The following is a 24,644-nucleotide window of genomic DNA, read 5'->3' on the forward strand; positions in this document are numbered from 1 at the left end:
TTATTTAACTAACCTTCAGTTTATTAAAACACAAATAAAACTGTGCACAATTCATCCCTTAATTTGCTTTGCATTAGCAGACAAAACTGAAAGAAGTCCCAATCATCAGTCATGCCTTACACATGTTATTTCACAACACAAAAAAACCCTCTGGTATCAATATCCATCATGTATACAGAAAACATCTTAAAAAAAAAAAAAAAAAAAATACAAAAGTAATACTAACAAAATAGCTGTACCACATGTCCAGATCCAACAGCTGGTGAATTCTGAATGAAATATACAAAAATACAGAACAAGTATCACTGTAACTAATATTTTGTCATCTATCTTCCTCTTATTTATGGCAATGAGATGTTTGACCCTGACAAGTAGACCAAAATATTCCTTCTCCTGTTTGAATCTTATAGAAAAACCTTTTGAAGTTATTCTCCTTAACCAATTGTACCTTAATAACTCCTCATACTGAGAGACAGTTACAAGCATTATGTGTTCGGTACCTCATTTAACAAGTTAAAAGCTCTCTGGTATTTCTTCCTTAATGTCCTTATTTATGTGAACTTTGTTTGTCTTCTTCAAAAACATATATCCACAAACTTTCTTTTCATCAAAAACGGTCTCGAGTCAACGTTTTTCAATGAATGAGAAGTAGAGAGCAGCTGGGGTCCTTCAAACATTCTCTCAAATAAAACAAATTTTAAAAAAAGTTGACCATCTTCATCTCACCACTGTCCTGAGGAGTCAGCATCACAGCTTTACAGTGTCATGTGGCGATCATACCTGATGGTGAAACGGTGAGAAACAGACAGAGAGGGGGAGAGCAACAGAAACCATAAAAAGGACAAGGAGTGCTATTCTCCTGAGTGAACCTCCAGGTCCGTGATCAGCACGTTTCCATCCGACTCTGTGGCCTGTGAGCTGGTTTGTCTGTAATAAGCGCTGCCGCGTGTCGGGAGCCCTCGAAAACGTACAGAGTTCCTCTTGTAGAGGAACCACATTGCCCCTGCCAGCAGGGCAAAGATCAGGACGGCCACCAGCACCGCAGCGAGGATGACACCGTGATGTAACCCTGAAATACACAACGGGACAGCTCTTATGTAGCCGTGCTTTTGTTTTAACGCGAGAAAACTCTTATTATATTACATGCAAAAGGCGTGAATACCGATGTCTGTCACACATTCTGTGAACAATTTGCTCACAGTGTTAAATCACACATACTGTATCGCCTCCACGCTAAAGCAGATCACAGTCTCAGTGTGAAACAACGTGCTCTTTGCTCACTGCACCTTTAGGACACATTAAATCTGTCCTAAGTTTTAAATTATTCAATTTAAAGCGCACTTTACCTTTTAGAGGTTCCACTTCCACCTCAGTAATCACATCTGTGAAAGAACATGTACAGTGAGGTTCAGTGTAAGTGTATCACCTTGGGTATTCAGACCATGTGGCGCACACGAGGAAAAAAAAATCCACACTGACAGTATTTATCAAAAGTTCCTCCCATGAAATGTGATTTTGTGCAGATACAGCTGTCAAAACAATCATCACAATGAAAAGCTTATTTATATTATCTTAATTAGTGTGTCCAGAAAATCTGTCCAACTTGTGTCTGTGTAAGTATCACATGTATCATACACGGCCTTCTGTAGCAGTTTCCATATATCTGAACCTCAAAACAGCAACTTTGCCAGTGAAAGCACTTCTATCCCAAATAGACACATTTCTGCATATGGTGACAAATGTAGAAGCTTTAATAACATTTCCAAGTCCAGTTCTCACTCTATTTTAGCTCTGGTTTTAGTCTCCATCAATTGTGAGGGAAATATCCGACTTCTTAGCTGCAAAGTGCTTCACAAAATCACTTTAACCTCTCAAGTCTTTATTTTTATTCTATTTTTATGTTGTACGCCACTCGGGTCAACTCTTGCCGTCTTTAAATGTGCCGTATAAATAAAGCTGAGTTGGCTTGACACTGTGTTTAGCAGCTAGTGGCTAACTGTCTGCAGATATCATACAGTGGGTATATTTATTTGGAACTGCAGAGTCTGGTAGTAATAATAAAAATAATGGGGCTGCAAATAATGTTTATTTTTGTATTAATCTGTCAATTATTTTCTAAATGAATCAATGAGCTGTTTGGTCTTTAAAATGTCTGAAAATAATAATAAAAAATGTCGATCAGTGTTTCCCAAAGCCCAAGTTGCAACCTAAATGTCCTGTTTTGTTCCAACCAGCAGTCCCCAACCAAAAGATATTCAGTTTGTTATCATGGAGGACAAATAGAAGGTGCAAATGTTCACATTTAAGAAGCTGGAATCAGGGAATTTTAGCAGTAAATGATTAATCATTTATATAAAAAAATAAATTGATTTGACTAATAATTGCAACTCTTATTAATAATAACAGAAGTAGTCATGTGATCAATTGTAAGTATAAAAATTATGATTATAGCCTCTTTCAATTTTATAGATACAGTAACTTAAACAGCTCCATAAAACATTTTTTATGCCAACATAATTTACTGCTAATTCTTTGTTAATCCATTTTGTCTTGCTGAAGCTGAATCCTGCGGCCCTGGTCGAGGAGAAAGCCACACGATGTTCAAGAGAGCTCCACAGTTACAGCTGCAAGCTGCAGCCCTCGATTCAACTTGCCTGAAATGGCTTTGCAGATGAAGCCAAGTCGCTCCGTGCAGCGTGACAGGTGCCACGCACCGTCAACCACCCTCGTAGTAACACAGGCATCCGCACTCAGCTGCTTGGAGTCTGGGGCTTTATTGGGCCAGTTGGTGTAGTCCATTGGTGAGCCATCTACCCAGGCCAGTGAATCAGCTAAAAGCAGAGGCCAAAATTTAATGAAATCCTACTGCGATTGTCAGATGGGAACACGAGAGTAATAGATCCTTACTGTCAATGTTGAAGTACATCCCCAACCAAAAGTTCTGGTGAAGGAAGCCCGACGACCACATCTGCTCCAGCACGAAACGATTCTCCGTTTCACTCTCGATGGTCAGGACATCTGAGGTGTTCACTGTAAAGTGAAAGGAGCACAACAAACTCACCACAACTCACAGCGCAGTTTAAAGGAACGCTTCAGTATTACGGGAAAATGTTTTTTACTGAGAGGTAGATGAGATTTTAGATTCCAACCAACCGCATGTTTGTACACAAAATGTAAAGCAACAACCAGGAGAATATTAGCCTGGCTTAACAAAGAGACGTGTGACGGGGAAACACCTAGATCGGTCTTATTGTGCCCGTGAGGTTGCCAGGCAACAAGAGGAGACTCCAGGAAGTCAATATGGTAGTCAAAGTCAGGAACAGAAAAATTCAGAAAAATTACAACTACACTTTGGCTGTTGTACAGTATGAACAGGTGTGTGTTAATAGTTTAAGAGTTGCCAGAAGGTGTGTTTGTCTTTGGACAGAGCCACGCTACCGGTTTTCTCACGCTTCCAGTCTTTTCGCTAAACTAGGCTAACCAGGTGCTACCGGTGGCTTTATGTTTGTTGTACAGACGTTAGAGTACTGACACTTTCATTTAACTATAACCAAAGAGAAGAAGCATATTTACCAAAAATGATTAACTATTCCTCTAAAAACACCTTAAGTAAACATCAAGTCTTATAAAACAAGATACATTGAAAACAAAGATGGTACAGAGGAACATTTATAATCGCTCGGTTTTAAGTAACCACATTTTTATTTTTATTTTTTAAACCTGGCACATTTCAGTGCAATTCCAACTGTTCACCTGTAGGGGGAGTATGGAGCTCACCCAGCAGCCAATTCTGTCTTCTTTTTTTTCCCCCAATATTTAATAACAACAAACAAATAAAAACTAAAGAATTTAACAAATACGGGCAAACTGGTTAATGAATTAAGTTCAACTTAATGAACACCTTACCTTTATGCCTGCAGTGCTCTCTTGCCTCTTCAAATGTAAGCTTCTCCACCACAGCCTCAAAGTTGTAACAGCCATGTCCAAATTTCACCCAGGTGGAGGGACACACCGTCTCATACGAGATAAATGGTTTGTTACCTGTGAGAGGCAGCGGGGGAAGGCAGAACACGGGGTGTATTTCCACACGTTTTATCATGAATAACAGAAACTGGACAGCTGAAGAGACGCAGTGTTGAGTGCAAAGATTTTCGTGTTTCGCTGCAGCAGCACTGACTTGGTGTGGGGACATGACACAGGGCTCCTGGTAGCATAGTCTCACAGTCGGCTCTCCGCCAGCCTCCGCTCACATCCATGTACACACACTCTCCAGTCACAAAGTCATCGTCATCGTCGGCTGCGTCCCAGTGTGTGTACACCATGTCACTGCCATCCGACCACTGATAGTTGATGCCACTCTGGAAGGAAGCACAGTCACAAAGATGTCAGTCAATCAGTGGTTCCACTCTGTGGATTTTTGTGCATGCATAGCAATTTGTTCAACAACAACTCATTTACTTATTTTCAAATTAGGTCACTTTTGTAAATAATCTATTTTCAAAATGTGTTTGTGAAAGACACGACTGGGATTCTGCCTTATATGGACTATGCAGTTGATTGTTTTTTCAATTCACAAAATCAATTCATAGTTAAACATCAGAAAATGTTCACACCAAATCAGTCCTAATTACTGGCTTTTAATTGAAATTTATTTATACTAGTTTTGTTTTTCTTTCAAATCTAAACCTAAAAAACTCAAATTAAAACAGTTTATTTAACTTCTTATCAAAGAAACAATATGCACCATGCTTTACTAAAGCAGATGCAGAGAGGAAATCCAGCTTCTGATTCATCAGCATTGACACGCACTCATAGTTCTATTGTATCACGATCAAGCAACATGATTAGAAGCAGTCATAATAGTTAAAATGATAAAAATGCTATGATAGTTATTTGTTAGTATGGAACATGAATGATTACTGTATTAATTAGCGTAATAAAAGTTAAAACAGAGCATTTAGTTCACGGGAAAGACTGAACAAGATTGGGAAACTTGGAATAATAAGAGAGGCAGAGAGTGAGCTCTCAGCTTCCTGTGTTCATTTTTCTCTTATGACTAAGATATTCCACTGGGTCTCAGCGATACTTGTTTTCAAATGTTAAGTCTCTGACTGTGCGCTGGGAAAGCATATATCTAGAAATAGAACATTTCTACACGGGCAGAAGGCCAGAAGAAAACCCCTGTATTCACGAGGGGAAACTGTAACTATGTTAAACAAACTAAACAAAAATATTAGGAAGTCAGAGATCCTTTTAAAGAGTGGGGTGACTTTCCTCTGTACTTCAGACACCAGAGTAACATATTTTCCCTGACTAAAATTTACTTCAAAGCTTTTTTATTTCAACTACAACCTTTCTATGTGTATGTATTACACAAAAACAATTAAATATCAGGTAATTCAGTGTTGTCAGGTGGTGCAATGTGGCACAGTACAGCAGTGTAGTAAAAAAAAAAAACCTGCCTTAAAAGTATTTATCTACCAACATTGTAAATGCATTTCTTGCATGCGGGTATGTATTGTGCTGGAGATGGACCAGCTCTCAAGTCTGACCATTAAATACGAAGCTAAGGCCAGTAGATGGCTTAGCATAGCATAGCTGTTTTCCAGGCTAACCCCTCCCCCCCTATTTTTCATTCTTCAGACTAAGATAGATTACCACCTGCTGGCTGGAGCTTCAGTCACTGCACAGACCGAAGGAGTGCCATCAGTCATCTCTTGATTAAAGGAGCTAATAATAGTAATAATATTTAACATTTCAAACACTTTGAAAGTGGACAAACACACATACACACAATGCCATCTCCCCAACACAAACACACAGTAGACATACACAGTGCAGAGGTATACAGAACATATTGCATGAGAGGGTACATACGTCTTGACTATACAGTCCAATCCAGTGGGGGACTGCCAATCTATTGACAAGGACAGTAAGGAAAGCCTGGTGGTAGGCATCTGTAACGCTCACTAGGTCAGAATCATTCTCTATGCACATATGCATCGCGTCGTACCAGCTCATGTTGCCAGACACAAGCTTGTAGCTGCGGCTCCTGTACTCAATATTGTCAGGGAGCGGGTGGTGGTAGGAATGGGTGGGAGGTTTGGATGTATCTGGAACAAGAAGAGAGGAGAAGAGAGTGGGGAGACGGTAAGATACCGGAAGGATGGAGCACAATGATTACTTCAAGGTAAGCAATGAATGCACAATTGATTTGATATAACTCACATCAACCCCTAAAACAGTAACTATGGAATAGTTTGGCTGAAAGTTGGAAAGCTGATCTGAACAGTTCCACTAGGATACCAGTGGAGACTTTAGGACTTCCAAGAAATAGTCCCACACATGAATTGTTTTTGAGTGGTGCTGATTATTTGTTATCATTGGACGGAGACAGGGTAACTTTCTCCTGACTCTACTTCCATTTTTACTGACAAACACAGTCCAGAAATTAAGTATGTGGACAGTTAGATATATTTTGTGTTCCTCAGTTTCTGTATCCACACACAATTTGAAATAAAATAATGGATATCACATTAGGTGCCAAGTCTCAGCTTAAATTTTGGTGGATTTACATCAGAATTGAAAAAAGCGTGTGGGACATGTCCATAAACGTCAACGATGGGATCAATTTGGCTCCTCAGTGGACGTCATTTGAACATCAGCAAAGATGTTAAACTGACATGTTTTGTATGTGTCTCTGCTCAGTGGGAATGAGGTGTTATACTATGGGCTTTTCCCTTTTTGTCTTTACACTTAACCTTTTTTTTTTTTTAAATCATTTTTTAACCAGTCAATAGAACATTGTTTTAAAACTCTACTGGTTTTTTTTTGTGTTTTTTTTTCCTTTTGCAAATTGCAACCTGTGAGACTAAGCAGGAGCTTGCATCTTTGATGAGGAAACATGTACATTTAAAACCTAGAGAGCATCTTGACAAGCTATGCAGTCATAAAAGGGCTTTCTTCACCTTGCAAATTATTTTTAAGTCATCCACAAGACATGTGCTCCTCATTACCAGGTTGTTGGACATTTTCTTTTTTCCCCTGTGTGCACCAGATTTTTTGAAAGAGGTATTGATCTTAAAATGAATAAGCACATTTTGAAAGTCAACTGTCAAACTATTCATTTACTGTCTAGAATCAAAGGTATGAATTACATTTTTTTAAATATTGCAAGGCCATAAGAAAGGGAAAGGGCACTTCACACAGAAATATGACTGGCAACTGTCAAAATGGTGTTAGAAACAGCCAATCACTCAAGATTGAAGTTTTTTTTTTGATTTGCAGACAGAATAAATTAGAAGCATTTAAAAGACCATCGGAAAGCTCGAGTGTTCTGACACCAAAGGAAAAAAAAAACACTCAGAGAAGCGCTGAAGGACAGGCTCGCAGAAGAAAACTTGAAGAGAAACAAACTGAGGCAACCTTACCTTGAGATTTCTGACAAACAAAGCCGTAACCACTCTCGCTGCACTTCTCATCGTACCATTTCCCCGTCAGGTGGAAGTTGTGGTTGTTGGACAGAACAGTACACAGTGGCTCATCAGCGAAGCCCCTGAGCCATTCATCTTCCTGAAATTCATAAAGTCCATAACTGTTACAAGCAAATATACACAGACCTACTGACAAAAGCACAATCATGAACGTGAGTCCTCTCAGTTAAAAAAATCTTTGGTGTTGTTACACACTGCAGTCATTATTTGTGTTGCATTTGCACTGGTAAAACAGTGGTTACAGGTTTATATATATATATATTTGTCAATGCAAGTCTGGCTTTTTTCTTGCAAACTCAAAAGACTTGTTTTGGTAATCCAGAAGTAAAAGTTGTGATTATGCTCTGCCTCGATACTGTCAGGTGACTAAAGCTGTAAGAAAACAAAAACAAAAAAACAATATTTTTTTTTCTTGTTTTTTTTTTTTTTAATTAAAACATCAATCAATCAAGCCAGTGTACATCACAATATAAAAACTTGTGATGAACATGATGTGCTAAAATCTACATGATTGTAATTGTCTATTGTCTGAATATTTGGAAAGACTAGATTTTAAAGCTTTGGCAACACCGTTTTCCAAATGTTCATGCCTATAAAGTCTTTTGAATTGAATTAATCGGAAATATAATTCTTTGTTTTTGGTTGTAACTGCAATTCAAGCCTCTGATTATCTGCTCCACAGTGGCTGAGGCTCATGGCTATTGTCTTATTTAGAGCCATTCAGTGTGTACTAAACATGATTTCTCAGTTGAAATAATTAAAAGTGATGAAACTGACATTGTTCAATTATCTGAGAAAATTTGAATATTATTACAATTAGACAATGAGAATTTAGAGCATTACAGACAAATGTGAGAAACATGTTATAAATCTGGTGGCTTCCCCCACTTTGCTATTCTGTTGACATTTGTCTCAGCTCATTATGCTATGTTCAACCGTTTAACACAATAAATTTGGTTGTATACACTGGGAGAGCAGTGATGTTAGACACTGTATTACGCGTCCTTTAAAAACAAATACAGGAACAATATAGCCCAAAGAATTAGAAAAACGTTTGTCGAAGCCAAGACTCTTTTTGTCCTGTGGACTTGTGAGGGTCACATAATCACACAGTCACTTACAGTCATAAGAATAAGCAATAAACTCAAGCAGCTGGCCAAAGCAGGTCAACCTAAAGAACTCATTAGATCTTACAGTGAGATAGCTCTTTGGTTCGATTGGAGACCAGTTGGTGTAGCTGACTGGTTTGCCATTGGTCCATTTCATGGTGTCCTCCAGACCAATCCAAACACCCACAGAGCTTCCCTGGAGGAACATGGTGATGTAGGCTGCAGAGAGGGTGGCATGACAACATAGAAATAAAAAAAATAAAAATAAAAAAATAGATCAGTATTCCTCTCTGAAATGCCTATCAATGGAGATAAAGAGCAGAAAAACAATTTGCATATGAAAAGAGTCATCATCAGATATTTTACCTTGTTCAATCTCATCTTCTATGGCGACCAGCGTGCCGCCGAATGAGGTGCAGATGGACTGGGCATCTTTCCAACTCTTTCCCTCCTTTGGACTGGCAGGGAGGTGAAGCAGGAGACACTGCCAACACACCCACCCACCCACCCACCCACCCACCACACACACACACACACACACACACACACACACACACACACACACACACACACACACACACACACACACACACACACACACACACACACACACACACACACACACACACACAAAACATGAATATCACATTGTGAAATGCTAATCAGTATTCCCAGATCATCACCAAGAATCTCATTTGGGCTCAAAGTTAGAAAGCAGAGGGGGTAATTTCATCTCAGTGGTGAAACAAGAAAGAAGCAGCAAGCAGATTATATTCAGAGCTTCATATGGTTAAATCTGAGAGAAATTGGGTCACATTAAACAAGGCAACAGCACCACCACTGTTGAAATACCTCGAAAAGATGTACATTTTAAAACTAAGTGGATAGGGTGGACCTTGTGGCCACGCCTTTATGATTTAAGAGAGAATCTGCTGGTTTATTTGAAGCTGACGCAGCTTGAGCGCCGCCATCGGGGGGTTATTCAGAAATTGACAACATAACTCGCCACGAAACAGTGAATGTAAATACAAACATCCTGCTTCAATCCTGCTTTTCATCCAGCTGGGAGTTTAGAGAAGTGACCTTTTTATAGCTGATTTGTGGGGGAATTCAGGCCAAACGAGCCATTTTAAGGGCGTTTATAGGATATAAGAAGTATGTAGTCGTGTATAATGGTGGTGGACTGTCATTTGATGGAAACACTTCACAACCCACCCAAACCTCTTTATAGAAGAAGATGTGGACAACAAATTTATCTACAAACAGTATGTGTCAGCAATTATAACTTTGCTCATGAAGCTATATTTTTTATAACAATAAAACATTTTATTAAATAGCATTTATTATATATGCTATCATTATTATGTAATTTATGGGTACCAACAGAGGGAGTTAAAGTTACTGATACACCCCTTACTAAATACTTATATCAGCATATTTTATGAACTGATTTTAAATGCTTATGTACTGCAAATATAAATGAAAACAGAGGGCTTCAAGTGTTGCCGTTAAAACAATAGAAAAATAGGTGTATGCCAACTTCATCCAGCCAAATAAAGTTAAAATTACGCAATATTTCCTGCTGTTTACTTGCATCCATCAGGAGAACTTTCCTAGATGAGTTTACATAATGCAGGCTAATGAAAATTGATTATCATCCTTATTTGAGGTTCATTCAAATGAATTATTCATAAGTGTGTCTGAGCATGTGTGTGTGTCTAAATGCTTATCTGAACCTTGTGTCCGAAGTACAGCCAGTTCTCTGGACATCCTCCGATGTAGTGCGGCTCCCTGGGCGTCTCCACCACGGACACGGTCCTTCTCTTGCACACGTAGCCGTGGAGATCGCTGCATTTACTCGTCGACCACTTCCCTGCAACAAGTCGAGCAAATTTGATCTCTGGCATGTGCAAGTTGACAAGAATCAGGTTGTGTTTCTGCATGTGTTTACCTGATGAAGAAGACATGGTGACACACAACCCATTTTTCCTGAGGGCGCCAGCAGTAACACCTTCAGCCCAGTTCTGAAAGTCTACTCCCGTCTTGTCACTCCACCTTAAAAAAACAACAACCAATAAACACAAATACTATCAGTGAACACTGTTGCAAGCCTGGCTGATGATGTGGCCTTAATGAGACTGTCAGGTGGTTTTTAGGCAGTCTTGTACTTTTGTTTGATCAGGTAGGCTAATCTTCTCCTCTTTAATGTGAAGGCTGAACAGGCCTCTTGTACTGGAGTGCCTGGGCGACTCACATCTCACACCTAACTCACAATGTTGAATAAAGTGCTAAAATAAAATCAATAGCACAAACAGGAAAAGTTTAACAAGATCCAAAGCGAGCACACACCTGACCTCCTCTCCAGGCTGCATGATGGACAAGCCAATCCACCACTCAGTATGGCCCAGGGAGAGCTGAAGAGACACAGTGAAAGGAGCAGAGATGAAAAAGAAAACTTTACTTTTGTCCTCACAGGGCGAGAAGATCAGCTTTTCAGAGCCTCTCTCATGAGCGGCCATTCAGGCGCCCTCCTTGGCCTGTGCACCGCTTCTTTCATCGCCTTGTTTTGTTCCCATTATCCCCTCACAAGCCTCGACACCACAAGAGACCTCTTTAGTCTGATCCAAAAAGGCTGCTGCCAAAAGACAGCCTTTTCCTTGCTCCCTGTGTGCAGGGGCACTCGAGCATTAAAGTGTTCACATATGAGGTGCATTTCAGCTCGTCGATGTGTGTCTGTAAACACTTGAGTTTGTATGAGAAACGAGTGCGCCAATTGTGTTCACACTTGTCGGGTTTTCACTGTATGTGAACTGTTTGAAGAATGGGTCTATTGGGCCATTCAGTGAGCACAAACCTCTGTGATTAAGTACATTTCTTTGGCTGTGTACTCAAGAGTCTGTTACAGCTCACTATGAACCAAAAAGGGTTTATGTTCAATGCTTCTGATATCAATGAGATCCCGGGAGATGGCGGGAGTATTCTCACCGAAAAAAAAAAGGTAAATATCAGATGCACCTTCACTTTAAAATCATAGGATGGGAGATAAAAAGGAAGGAAAAATATAAACTATAGAAGTTGGACCTGCGCAGAATAATAATACTGTTATGTAAGTAACACTGTTTCACTCTGGAATACACTAATTCTAACTTTGTGTAATTACGCAATAAATTCTGTGTTATAAGCTAAAATAATAACATTTCCATTTAAATAATTGTATCATTTTGTTAAATAAGAGTTATTGAAAGGACCATAACACTTTTGCCATATAGTATGTTTCACAATTAAACAAATCTTGAAAATAGAGGTTTTGCAACATAAATTTGTTGTTTTTAAACTATATGAATCTTATACTATATCATAAACACATATGCTGGATATCTTGTGATATTTCTTTTTCACTATTTTAGTTTTTTACTGTGTTAGCCAACATATTTATTCTATAATGTAAATTTTGCCAAGTGTGTGTTTTTGGATAATTCACTTTCATCTTTGATTTTAAAAGGGAACATTAACAAAAACTATCAATAAAATACCCAGAATATAATATTCTGGGTATTACACTAGTGTTTTATGTTACGAAGTTAATTAGAATAGATTATAAAATAGATGCAAATTCAAAAATCTCTACGTAATAACACATTCTGTTGATAATGAAACTTTATGAATCTTTTTCTAAGAGCAGGAGCAGTTACAGACCCGCCGCAAACGCTCCTTGATGAAGTGCAGCTCCTCTCTGGAGTGAATGGACAGCAGGTAGGATCCCATCATCTGACAGGCCAGAGAGACAGCGTCCCAGCTGAATGGCTGCTTGGCCAGCAGGTACTCAGCTCCGCGGTAAAACACCCAGGGCTCGCTCTCTGTGGGGAAGGACAATAATAAGTAACATGAAACGTGTTCAAGTAATGAAATGGGTGCAATGAATCAATGCACAGTTGTTATTACTGATCAAAAAATACTTTCTATTGACTCAGATTTACTACAAACACGTTGCGTCAATCAAACAGTACAGTGCACCCCAGGGGAAATTACTGAAATAAAAAGTTTAGAATATTATAATGTATGTGAAGTTAATATTAAGTTAAATCAGTCTAAGACTGTACACATTTTTTGGACTTTTCGTATTAAATAGTCAGTCAACATTTTCTGCCAAATGAGAAATGTTTTTCACTTGATCATGAGAAATCTCTTTAGCTCAGTTTATGTGATTTACAATATAATAATGAAGTAAAGAAGTTGACTTACGCTCGGTGTACCAGTAGGGTTTTTTCAGTTTATCTCCTGCAACGTAAAACAGAGTTCATTAAATAATGCCATACGTGTATGTACAGTATGTCTGTGTGCAGAGTGGTGGTGGTGTGTGCTTGTACGTGTGTGTGTGTGTGTGTGTGTGTGTGTGTGTGTGTGTGTGTGTGTGTGTGTGTGTGTGTGTGTGTGTGTGTGTGTGTGTGTGTGTGTGTGTGTGTGTGTGTGTGTGTGTACCTCTGGACATCTTGCAGATCCACTCATGTTTGGTGTCACAGGGCTGTGGCATGAGAGTGTTGGTCAGGTTACTGTACACCGCACAGTCCCTCCTGTCATCCTCCTCGTTCTTATCTTCGATGAAGGACGTCACCACCTGCACAAAGACACACACACACACGAGGAAAAACAGGTGTAATGCTGTACATTTTCTGGATATCAGTGTGGATGGACTGTTACTTAAGTGAGCATCTGTGTGTACTTACAGGAGAACCGTCGGACCACTGCCAGGCTCCGGGAGATTCAGGGTCTCTCTTATTCAAACCCACCCAGAACCGGCGACCCTCTGTTCTAAAGAAAGAGGAGCAGAACACAAACACACTGCAACACAAGTCCACAAGAAGTCCTTCAGCTTTTTAAATGTGTACTTTGACAACAGTCGGTTTACCACATTGTTTACCACATTATTTTGATCTGCGTTATATCCTAATAAATTGTACTCTAAAGTATAGATTGTACATCCAGCCTGTTGTAAAAAACATAGGTGGATTTTCTTGTGATTCTGGTCAAAGGTTTGAAAAATATATTTGCTAACTTGTCCTATACTGTTACTGTAATGTCATCAATATTCATAGTTCAAGCAGTCTTAAATTTAAAGGATACAGACGGTGTCATACATTACTGGATTATTGGTACAAAAGGCAGCTGCTGAGATATTGGAAGGCAATAAGACTCCTCCACCTTTACCAACACTACAGTGGTTACCCATTTCTTTTGTATTAATATTATATTTTAGAGTTGCTTTCACCGTACCAACCTGCTGGTTGTTCCCATGTCTAGATTTAAGAATAGTTAATTGTTCTTTCTATTGTTGATTTACATCCTGTATCTTGGTTTTAAATTATTTTAAAAGAGTATTTTTGGGGCATTTTTGGATTTAATCACAATAGTGCAGAGTAGATAGAAACTAAATGTGAAGAAAAAGAGCAGGGGAATGACGTGCAGCGAAGGTCCGGCCAGCTGAGAGTCAGCCAGAGACACAGCGGGCATGTTGGCCCATATGTACCAACCACTCGCCCATCGGGTTCCCCATGAAGCCCTTTTAAAAGTGGTTTTGAAAAGTGCTATGAATAAAATCAAATTCATTCTTACAACTTTATTCTTTGTTTGGAGTTCCTGTCTACTACTACTAACAGTGATATTATAAAAATCCATAAATCCATTACTGTCATTAAACAGCCCTGTTAATTGACTTACAAGACTGGCTGATGTAGCTCTCTGACACTTGACAAATGTCTTGCATCTTACACAACAGTAGGTGTTTAGAGATGTGCTTGTCTCTGCAGAAAAGTAATTATTTTTATGTTTATGTTATGAAACAACCCTAAAACGCATTTTATCATCAAAACCAAATAATTAAATCCTGCATTCACCTCTCTATGCACGTGAAATAAAAAAAACAACCTCAACTGATGCATTCCCACAACATTCCTGCACTGATAAGCCCCAAAGGGCTGTACCAACCCTTTAAACATGGTACTGAGGAGCTGCTTGACAAACACCTGCTCCTCATAGTGGTGGAAACTGGCCAGCTGAGCCCCGAGGGCCTGGCAGAAGAAGTCTGCTTCCACCCAGGAGCGCTTCATCAGGACTTTCTCATCGTGGAACACCTGGAAGAGCAACACTTAGGTTCAGCTGAGAGTTACAGGTGGTAACTGCAGAAATGCATCATATTTGTATAATTTCTGTATTTACCTACATATAAAATCTTAATGGTTTTTTTTTCTTCACATTTTCAAACCTTTTCTGTGGGCAGGTGTAAACATAATAGTTTTTTAAATTCATTATCCAAAACCTTTTTCACTTCAAAATATTTTTTTAGTCTGTTCTCTGTAGCTCCATCCTTTCAGAAACCCACGCTGATACCTGTCCATAAAGCTGAAATAATAAGTCGCTTAACCGATTATTCAAGAAACAGACAGTTAATGAGCAACAACTCTGAAAAGTAGATACATGAAATGGATTATTTTTACCTAAATATTGCAAAATGGTTTTAGTTTCTTACATATTTTTTACTGAACTGAATATCTTGGTCTGCAGTTTAGACAAAATAAAACACCTGAAGACGTCACCATGGGCTCTTTAATTGACCATGTGATTAATCAATGAATTGAGAAAATAACTGAATGTTTAACTGATAATTTTTTCGCTTTGCTGCTGTAGCGAGAAAAAAAATTCCCCTCGGGGATTAATAAAGTAACTACCTAATGAAAATATCTCATATCTGCAGACCTTGTAGAAGTTGAAAATCATGAAAATAAATTGCCTGTCGGTGTGAATATGTCTATGTTAATCCCGTGGTGGATCCTGTGTACCCTGCCTGTTGCTCCGTGCATGCTGGGATAGCACACAGTCCCCACTGACCCTTAACAGCAACAACAAGTAGGTATGGGAAATGAACAAAGGAATAGTTTTTTATTTAGTCAAGCAAATATCCTCTTAAGTTTGTTTCAGTTGGAGTTGGTGAGATTTTATGTATTCTGTAAAGTCCAGACTATCACCATTTTACCAAATGATGTACAAGGCTTTGGGAAAAGGAAGGAAACAAAGTTCAGGGGTGTGAGTTAGGACAGAGCAGAGGAGTGAAAAGATGAGGATGATCCGACCTTAAAACAGTGGAGCAGCCCAGAGTGTGATTCCCACCCTGGAGGACAGGGGGCGGAGGCATCGATGTGGTGCTCCGGCAGCTGAACGTCGTGGTAACTGCTGATGCTCTGCTTACACACTGAAAAGGCCTTGAGCGACTTGCAGTCCTTCACTTCCCAGTGACCCAGCGCAGGTCCGCCTGACATGGCAACACAGCCACCAGCACTGACTGAGGAAAGAGGAATGGAGGGTGTCACATGAAAACAAATCTCCAACTAAACCCAATCACGGCGTGCTTCTTCATCATCAGGCTACCTGGCTGGTGTTTGTTCCAATTTGTGAAGGTGAGAGACAGAGAGGAGCCATTGTGAGGAAGCCATCTGTACTCGTTCATCTTGTCCCCGTCAACGAGGCTGATCCAGTAATACTTGCTGCTGTTGGCGCCGCTCTCGCTCAGCAAACTGTCGACAAACGCCTGCTCAAACCTGCCAGCAAGAGAAAGACGAGGGGCCGGGTGAGGAGACGGGCTCAAATGCTACCACAAACTAAAAAGTAGATATTTTGAATCGACGTAATAAAATATTTGCTCAATAAACCACCTGTTTTCCACAGTAAGAAGAGGAGCTTTGCAGTAATATCCCTTGATCGCATCTTCAAAGCTCTCCTCATGACCAGTCACTGTGTAACAGGAGTGGCCGTGTCGCTTCCAGCCCTGAAAAAGTAAACAAAAACCATCCAGAGATCAATGCTATATTTCAAACTGCAGCTTTATTATGAAACACACCAGAGAAAAGCCTTACGTCACATCAAATATGAATTCTTTTTGAAGAGTTTCACATGATACAGCTGCTTTCAGGGTCTCTCAGATAAATGGAAACCACAAAGCAACTTCTTTATGAAACAATATTTTTATTAATAGGTTAAACAGACAAATAAAACTAATGGGAATTCATCTTTTTTTTTTTCCAATAACCTTCAACCAGGTGGTTAGATCTTGTAGACAGGTTCAGGTTTTTAAATTTTGTAGCTGCTCTTAGAGTTTAAAAAAAAAAAAAAAGCCTTTAAAAGCCAACATCTCACACCAGCTGCTACTTGAAAGTTGGTAACCCTATTTTGGGTTTCAATTAAAATGGTTCTGTAGCACAAAAATAAAATGACTGAAAAACAGCACTGATAGGTGTGATCAAATTTGAGATCTTTCTTATTTATAGCATTCTTTGATCTCTTTATAATTTAAATCAGAAAATTTGCTCAATTTAATTTTGGCAGTTCAGTTCTTGTGCACGTTCTTATATTTAGACAATAATAATTAGTATTTGGCTTTGATTAGAAAAAAAAAAAAAAAAAAATCCATGGATTAATTGTTTGACATTGCCATCCATAAAGTCAAGCAGCTAACTTGGCTAAAAATCAATGTTTGTATTTCTTTTATCTTTAAAAGTATCCTTTTGGCATCCTCACCAGAACTCAGGTGTCGTATTCGTACTATTATTGAAATATCTGTGGAATAACATGCAGGTCTGCGGGTTTATGCAAGAACGTGTGCGTGCATTTGTGTTTTGACAAGTGGTGTGAATTTATCCCCCTTAACCCTTATATCCCATCTACCCCCCCGCCTCCTTATACTTGGGGTCCCGAGGCCAACACTAACATGAAGGCATGTTTCAGAGCTTTCTGTAAAACTGCAGTATGAAATATGTTTTTATTACAGATGGAGACATTTTGAGGACAAAACCACACACTGTTACCTGCATTACCTGGTGTTACACAGACAATGAAGAGACTAAAGTGGAGGGCATAGTTTTGTTTGCTAAAACCCTGGCAGGAATCATCAGAGACTACTCGAGCATGGCCACTGATATTGTGCCCGCAGGGGCATTTTTGGCCTCGTGTTCAGAGGCATGAAGTAGCCTGATGACTCAGGAGTCTGATATTCTTGTAAATAGAGTCAAGGAGCAACACGAATGCCAGACAACACGTCAGCAGTCGAGTGAATCAGCTCATTGTCCCTCTAAAGGAGCGACTTGCTCTGAAGTTGAACTGCAGCAGGCGTGCGGCTCTGTCTGGTGCAAGTCCTGATCTCTATGGAGCCTTTGTAACCCGGCGCGGCGCGGCGCGGCACAGCACAGCATACAATTGGCCTGACACTTGAAAATCTGTCACTTTAAAATCTGTCACTTTTTTAAATAAAAAAAAAAACTTGTCCATTTTCTTCTCCGAATTTAAACATAATTTTACCAAGTCAACAAATCAGAATTTCTTTAGTTTATTTGAAAAAGTATTGAGGCATTTTTCACAGTACAAAAGTAATACTTTGAGATTTTTAGCTCAGCTGACATCAGCAGTTTTCATGCAAATGGAGTTCTTTACAAAAGAAAAAAACTACTACTGCTATAAGTAATTGTTATGGAACAACGTGAAACCAAACGTCTTGTGCTTCTAGATGTTACCTTGCGTTTATAAACACCGTGGCACACTGTAGGTAAAGATTTATCAGAGAAAGATTAAGAGGGGTGTTATGTCATTGTGTTATGTGATAGGTTCGCTCCACCTCGAGCCGGACATTCAACTGCGAGGTCAGAGCAGAGGTCGAATTAAATAGTTTAGTCAAAGACTCATCAGCAGTTGAGTGCAAGCTGACATGGACGTGTGTGTGTGTGTGTGTGTGTGTGTGTGTGTGTGTGTGTGTGTGTGTGTGTGTGTGTGTGTGTGTGTGTGTGTGTGTGTGTGTGTGTGTGTGTGTGTGTGTGTGTGTGTGTGTGTGGATGGATGGATGTGTATGGATGGATGTTTGTGTGCGCATTCATGTTCCTACCTCAGGACAACCTTCATCCCAGGTTCCAGGGTGCTGAGTGGGACTCTGGCTTTCTCTTCTGCACACAGCAGGCAGTCGCTCATCACAGGAGGCTAAAAGCCAGGTGCCTTTCTGTGAAAGAGTTTAGCGGTTTACTCTCATGAGGACAGCAGCCGATTAATGTACACACACATCATAAATGGCTTACAGTTGACACGATTAAACAGTTATTTCAGTTTTCTGTTTTTTAGAGACCAAACAATTAATTAATCAAACAGGGAAATATGAGTTGTTGTTTTTTAAAAAACAAATAAAACAAACACAAACACAGGGTTTCCCACCTTCCTGTCCACTTTGGCACAGAGTGTTGCATCCGTTAGGTTGTGCAGAGGGTGATACTGGTGCCACAGAGTGAGAGTCACTGGTGAGCCATCAGACCACTCTACTGTCGGTGACGATGCCTGTTTCCAAAGACCAATCCACACCTCCGAACTCTCCCCAGAAACTGTTAAACACGGCCACGCGCACACACCACAAACGAAATAGCATTTAGTGTCTATAACAAACACAACAACGTGTGTCTATATTGCATGATGCTTCTTACAGTTAGCCAACAGGTTGAGCAGCATCTCCACCTCAGACAAGGAGTTGAGGCTGGTGAGGTTTTCCCCCCGAGAGCTGCAGGCCTGGGACGACTCCTCCCAGCTTCCTGCTTCTGTTTCTGACAGCGCCCGGTAGCAAAAACCATTATGAGGCCACCGGCCATTATCACAGTCTGTATGGATGTACTGCCAGTTCTCTGTGAGGAGAGAGGAGAGGAGAGGAGAGGAGAGGAGAGGAGAGGAGAGGAGAGGAGAGGAGAGGAGAGGAGAGGAGAGGAGAGGAGAGGAGAGGAGAGGAGAGGAGAGGAGAAGTCAGACGAGAGTAAAACAAATTCACAGCGGACATTGTTTTGGTCTAGCTGCCAACAGTGCAAAAGAGTGCAAGGTCTTAAGTTCACTCCCCAGGTGCAGAGCAGTTGCTGAGGCCAAGAACTACAAAACTTTAAAAAATATATATTTATTTTGCATTTAAGACTCATAACTCATTCCTTTCACAGTCTAAAAGCCAGGGAGGCATGTTCGGTCTTAATGTGTGTGTCTGTGTCGTGCATCGTGCTCTCACTTAGAGGCTCAGCTCTCCGGGTGTCGTTAGGCGTCTTCTTGCAGATGTAAGGCAGAGCAGACTCACAGGAGAGACTCTGCCAGTGACCGTCGAAGGCTGAGTTGTAAACACCACACTGTCTGTTGTCCTGCAGCGGGCTGGCAGGCAGCGCTGACGGGAACACAGTCAACACGCAATGAGGTTTTATTGACAGAAGCTGCTTTTTTTTTTTTCCAGAGTAAAAGTTACACAAAACCCAAACAAATAGTTATTCTTAATCTTAAATGAAGAAAATTCCTGATAATTGTGAAAAATCATTCAGTTTCCTTTATATAGCATTTATTATTCATTATTCTTTTCATCTGATAATATTTTCTTATTAAACCCTATTTTCTAACTGTTAATCCATCCTTTTAAAACGGACTGGGCTTGTACATTCGATGACTAAAATCATTTATACTTTACTTTAAAAAAAACTTCACTCATTGCCTTTGCTTAAGCAACTTTTTCATTTGCATGAGTAAAGTTGAGTGATTCCTGTTCTAGTAACACTCCAGTGTTAAAACTTCAACAAGCTAGTGCATGCGATGAAATAAAATTGTATGTTTGGGTGACTGATATTCTCACTGCATATATTTCAGTTAAAATCTTGGGCATTTCCCTCTCACTTGCTCCCCCTGGAGTAGACAAATAATCACTACCTGTGGTGAAATTGACCAATGACAGAGGTGCTCCGTCAGACCACTGCCACCCACGTCCATCTTTAAGGTGGTTCAGCCCGATCCAAACCATCGCTCCTACGCTTGCCAGTCGATCTGCCACGAGGCACAAAAACAAAGCACGCTGTAGCAAATCGATCGGATGTCTGATGAAAATAGTTTTTTGTCCAGTCTCATACATCACTGTGGAATTCAAAGATATTCCAGACAGGAGACAGTGAAGAGATAAATATAGAGTTATAAAAAATTTAAAAAAAAGAAGCCAAAAATAACAAAAGAAGGGAGGGGCGAGACCAAAACCTAAAATGAAGTGGTATGAGTGATGAATTTGTATGCTCTATTGAGCAACAAAAATATAAACATCAGATTTTCGAGTAGTGGATCCAGAAGGAGTTCATGGTGGAAGTTTCTCTCAGCAGCTTCATGGCCCCTCTGTGTTTCCTACCAGATGCCTACCTCTGATATACCTGTGCTCTGCCAGGCTGGTGATGCTGAGCAGGTTTCCTCCCTGAGCCTGGCAGGTAGACAGCGCCTGACTCCAGGTGAGGATGGTGTAAAGGTTGAACTGGTAACATGCACGCAGCTCCTGGTTAGACTCCCAGAACCGCTCACAACTGGAATCTGTGGATAAAGCCATGAATAATAATAATAATAATAATTTAAAAAAAGTGAGTTGGAAACTGATCGAGAAAGAGTGAAGTGAGTCAGTGTGAACGTGTCTCCAGGTGTCCGCAGCAACAATGGCCTGTCAGTGTTTTTAGAGTACGTGTGTTTTATCTCCTAATCCAGTACAAACCCTCCAGACCGCTGAGGTCATTTGGTTCTGGATTACTGGTTGTTTCCAGAGTAAAATCTAAACATGGTGAAGCTGCTTTTAGCTTTTATGCCGCTGGAATGTGGAACAAACTACCGGAAGAGTTGAGACTTCAGGCGAAGCTGACCACGTTTAAATCTAAAGACATGTCTGTTTACTTCTGCTTCTAACTCACATCTCTGTACTTTTTGATTGTGTCTTGCTTTTATAGTTTTTAATCACTTCATTTTCTTGCATTCTGTACAGCACTTTGTGTTTCCTGGAGGTATGAAAAGGTGCTATACTTATCAATTTCACCTATTTTGCCTCTGGCTTATCTTATTTCTTAATTGAAGAAATCTCAGTAACAACATTTTTTTTTTTAAGGTGTACACTATATTGCAAAAAGTAAATAGAAACCAAGTTGAATCTAGCTGCAGAGATTTCCTCATTCAGCCACAGGAGGATTATTGTTGAGTGTTAATGTTTGCTCATGAGGCCTGGCTCACAACTGGCAAAGCAATTCTTCACAAAGGTGGAGTTCACTTTCCAATCCACACTAAACCCAGAAAAACATTTCAATATTCACTTCAGACCATGTAGTGTGTTTACTTGTGTTCCTTTCTCACTCTGCTGTGTCTCCATTGTTTTACCTTGCACCGGACAGAAGCCCCATCTTTCGGCCTCATCGTAGCGAGTGGTGGTCGCACACCAGGGGAGGTGGTCCTCACGGCCCTCTGTCGTACACTCAGAGTACCATTTGTTGTTGTACTTGAAGGGAAAGGCACAGGGCATCCCATGTGCGTTTCCCAACAAAGTGTGGATATCTGTAAACAAAACATGATTTAAAATGACAAGTCTGGTGGGCAGAAAAGTATTAAGTATTTAAAAATGTCACCAATGGGATTTTACATCATTTAGAAGACATGAAGTATATTTTAGGGGTTTACCTTCGTATGGATATGAGCAGGGTCCTTCTTTAGGGGTGTTGTACCTTTTCCACTCATGGTAATTGTTTTTCTTTACCACCACCAGACGTCCAGCCGCAGCCACCCTCCACTGGGACGCCCCGTACAGCACGTTCCCGCTGCAGCGCCACCACAGCACAGGCAGGGCCGTGTCGCACTCGAAGGTGCCGAGAGGCTGCGTCGTGTCCGAGATGTTGAGGCCCAAGCACATGCTGGTGCCCAAGTTGAAGAGGCGATGGCGGGAGACCCACTTCCACAGCATGCAGCGCGTCGGACGCTCGCAGTCCTCCAGCACCAGGTTGGAGCGGTCCACCGTGATGCAGCGCTTCAGCGGCTCGCTCTCCAGGATAAACACACCCTTTTCTGGAAATAGACGGATGAGGGACAAGGAGAAGATGATGAGATGAGCAGAGGTGGAGGGACGGGGCGGAAGGAGTGGGATGAGGGGCGCAGGGGTGAGAGACGTGGGGGAGGACGTGAGACATTAATGTGAATGTGTGCCAAAGACAGAGGAGGATGAATGGATTAGTGGAGTGAGAGCTTTGAAAAAAAAAAAGAAGTGCAGATTAATATACTCTATGATGGCATTCTACCTCAAATGCAACGTCTGTTACATAAAGTCAGTTCAGAAAGTAAAGTGAGAACACTTCACTTCTATGTTTGACAACTTTTTCAGAAGTTTCTTATTGTAATTTACATAGTCGGAGAGATTGTTTTAAAAAGGCGTGCACATCCAGAACAAGATGGGCTACATGACCAAAACTGTTGCATGTGGGCGGGGGGGGGGGGGGGGGGGGGGGTATTTTCAGTGTCCGGATATCCTTCCTTCGTGTTTTTACTTGAATGAACTATACCACGATGAAAATATACATACATGGCATTCAGTCGTTGAGTGGAAGGGGAGAACGAGGTGTTTAAATTTGATCTGATGTGGGGAAAATGAGTAATGTGAGGGTGGTGAGATAACATTTTGCAACCTAAGGGTGCAACTAATGATTTGGATGGAGGGTAAGTACACCACTGGGACCATCAGCTGGACTCCCTCCTTCTTTCATGTCTCATTGATTAGCACACGACATCTCCAGAGGGCTCACCGGTGATACCCGGCGTCCAAACTACACCCCTTCGGTTCCCTCTGTTTTCATTTTGCAGTCCATATGTTGTCTTTTCTTTTTTTGGGGAATTTAAAAGGGTAGAAAACAAAAAAAATCTGTGCATCCAAAGTGACATTTTTATTTAATAATTATATTTAATATAGAAAAGCAGAACGTCCTCGCATATGGAAAACTGAATGTTGTAAATGATTTCTAAATTCCTCAAAGAATCAGAGTTGAATAATAAATAGAATAATTTTTCCTTGTTCTGATTTCACTTTGTAGTTTAATAAGACAGAATTAATTAATCTAGGTTACAAAAAACCTGAAGAGCACATTTCTCTCTTCTCTAAAATGAGCTTAGACAGAGAAAACGTTTTTTATGCTGGTCTTGAGCTGTGTTTATTGAAACTGCTGGTAATATGAGCCTGTTGGGGAACAAACTGTGGTCCGGGGGCCACTGTAGGAGACCTGAGGAGACTTATAAATAAGTCTTCAGGAAACTAGCGGAGTTAATTCAGTCGCTTCAAACACAAGACAGCTCAGCACATTGAGAACATGAATCTTCTCCCTCTTTTCAGTGCAGTTATATAATTATTACGTTTAAGGACAAAACATAAATAAAAGTGTGGGCTTATTTTGCGGGTTATTCAAATGAAAGAAAAGAGCACCGAGCAACAGCTGCGGCCAGATGACTTACTGTAAAACTCCATGAGCTGGTTTTTGTCCAGGACCTCATCGTCCTCCTCGGTGACACACACGCAGCTTTTCGCCAACAACACGGACACACAAATAATCACCACAACAGCCGCGGAGTCGATGCAACGACACAACTGGATGAACATTTCGACAGCGGGATGCAGTGTCGAGGCGCAAATATCCGCTCATTCCGAGGCTCCCGGTCGGAGGGAGCGTTTCGGGCTTGTTGTTCTTTCCCTCATAGAAAAACTTTGGCCCAGTTGAGTTTTTCAGCGGGGAACCAGCGACGTCACGTCTGATGGAGGAGCTGCTGCGCTCCAGTCTGAGGGCTGCATTCCTGCCGCTGCGGACCGTTTTCACTGGGACACACAAGTTTATTTACACCCAACCCAAAGATTCAATAAACAACAGGAAAATAAACACACAAATAAACAGACAGAAAAACAGACAGACAGACAGACAGACAGACAGACAGACAGACAGACAGACAGACAGACAGATAGATAGATAGATAGATAGATAGATAGATAGATAGATAGATAGATAGATAGATAGATAGATAGATAGATAGATAGATAGATAGATAGATAGATAGATAGATAGATAGATAGATAGATACAAATATACTATTCATTGAAAAAGGTTGCAGTGTTTCTATAATTACCACTTGTTCTATTTCATTTTTTTTTTTTTACTTATTTGCATTTCTAACAACAAAATATTACATT

General features: G+C 40.4%; 1 protein-coding gene across 1 annotated transcript; it reads right to left on the reverse strand.

The window, feature by feature from the left end:
- Nucleotides 1–24,181, reverse strand: pla2r1 (phospholipase A2 receptor 1). Its single transcript, XM_069697866.1, has 30 exons — nucleotides 23,918–24,181; nucleotides 22,106–22,486; nucleotides 21,809–21,982; nucleotides 20,819–20,983; nucleotides 20,345–20,458; nucleotides 19,665–19,814; nucleotides 19,105–19,299; nucleotides 18,842–19,005; nucleotides 18,522–18,632; nucleotides 16,306–16,418; nucleotides 16,022–16,191; nucleotides 15,727–15,935; nucleotides 14,585–14,730; nucleotides 13,327–13,411; nucleotides 13,082–13,217; nucleotides 12,845–12,880; nucleotides 12,299–12,459; nucleotides 10,952–11,016; nucleotides 10,554–10,657; nucleotides 10,339–10,475; nucleotides 8,969–9,086; nucleotides 8,688–8,821; nucleotides 7,431–7,572; nucleotides 5,878–6,113; nucleotides 4,178–4,358; nucleotides 3,907–4,041; nucleotides 2,908–3,030; nucleotides 2,655–2,831; nucleotides 1,347–1,382; nucleotides 1–1,069 (listed from the first exon to the last, which is right to left on the reverse strand). The coding sequence occupies exons 1-30, from the start codon at nucleotides 24,060–24,062 to the stop codon at nucleotides 852–854; spliced, it is 4,461 nt and encodes a 1,486-aa protein (XP_069553967.1). The 5' UTR covers nucleotides 24,063–24,181; the 3' UTR covers nucleotides 1–851.
- Between the last annotated feature and the right edge of the window lie 463 nt (nucleotides 24,182–24,644).

Source organism: Brachyistius frenatus, unplaced genomic scaffold (genome assembly GCF_029030835.1).
Source record: "Brachyistius frenatus isolate BFR_SWC_R1_liver_20210118 unplaced genomic scaffold, ASM2903083v1 Contig_24, whole genome shotgun sequence".
NCBI lineage: Eukaryota > Metazoa > Chordata > Actinopteri > Embiotocidae > Brachyistius > Brachyistius frenatus.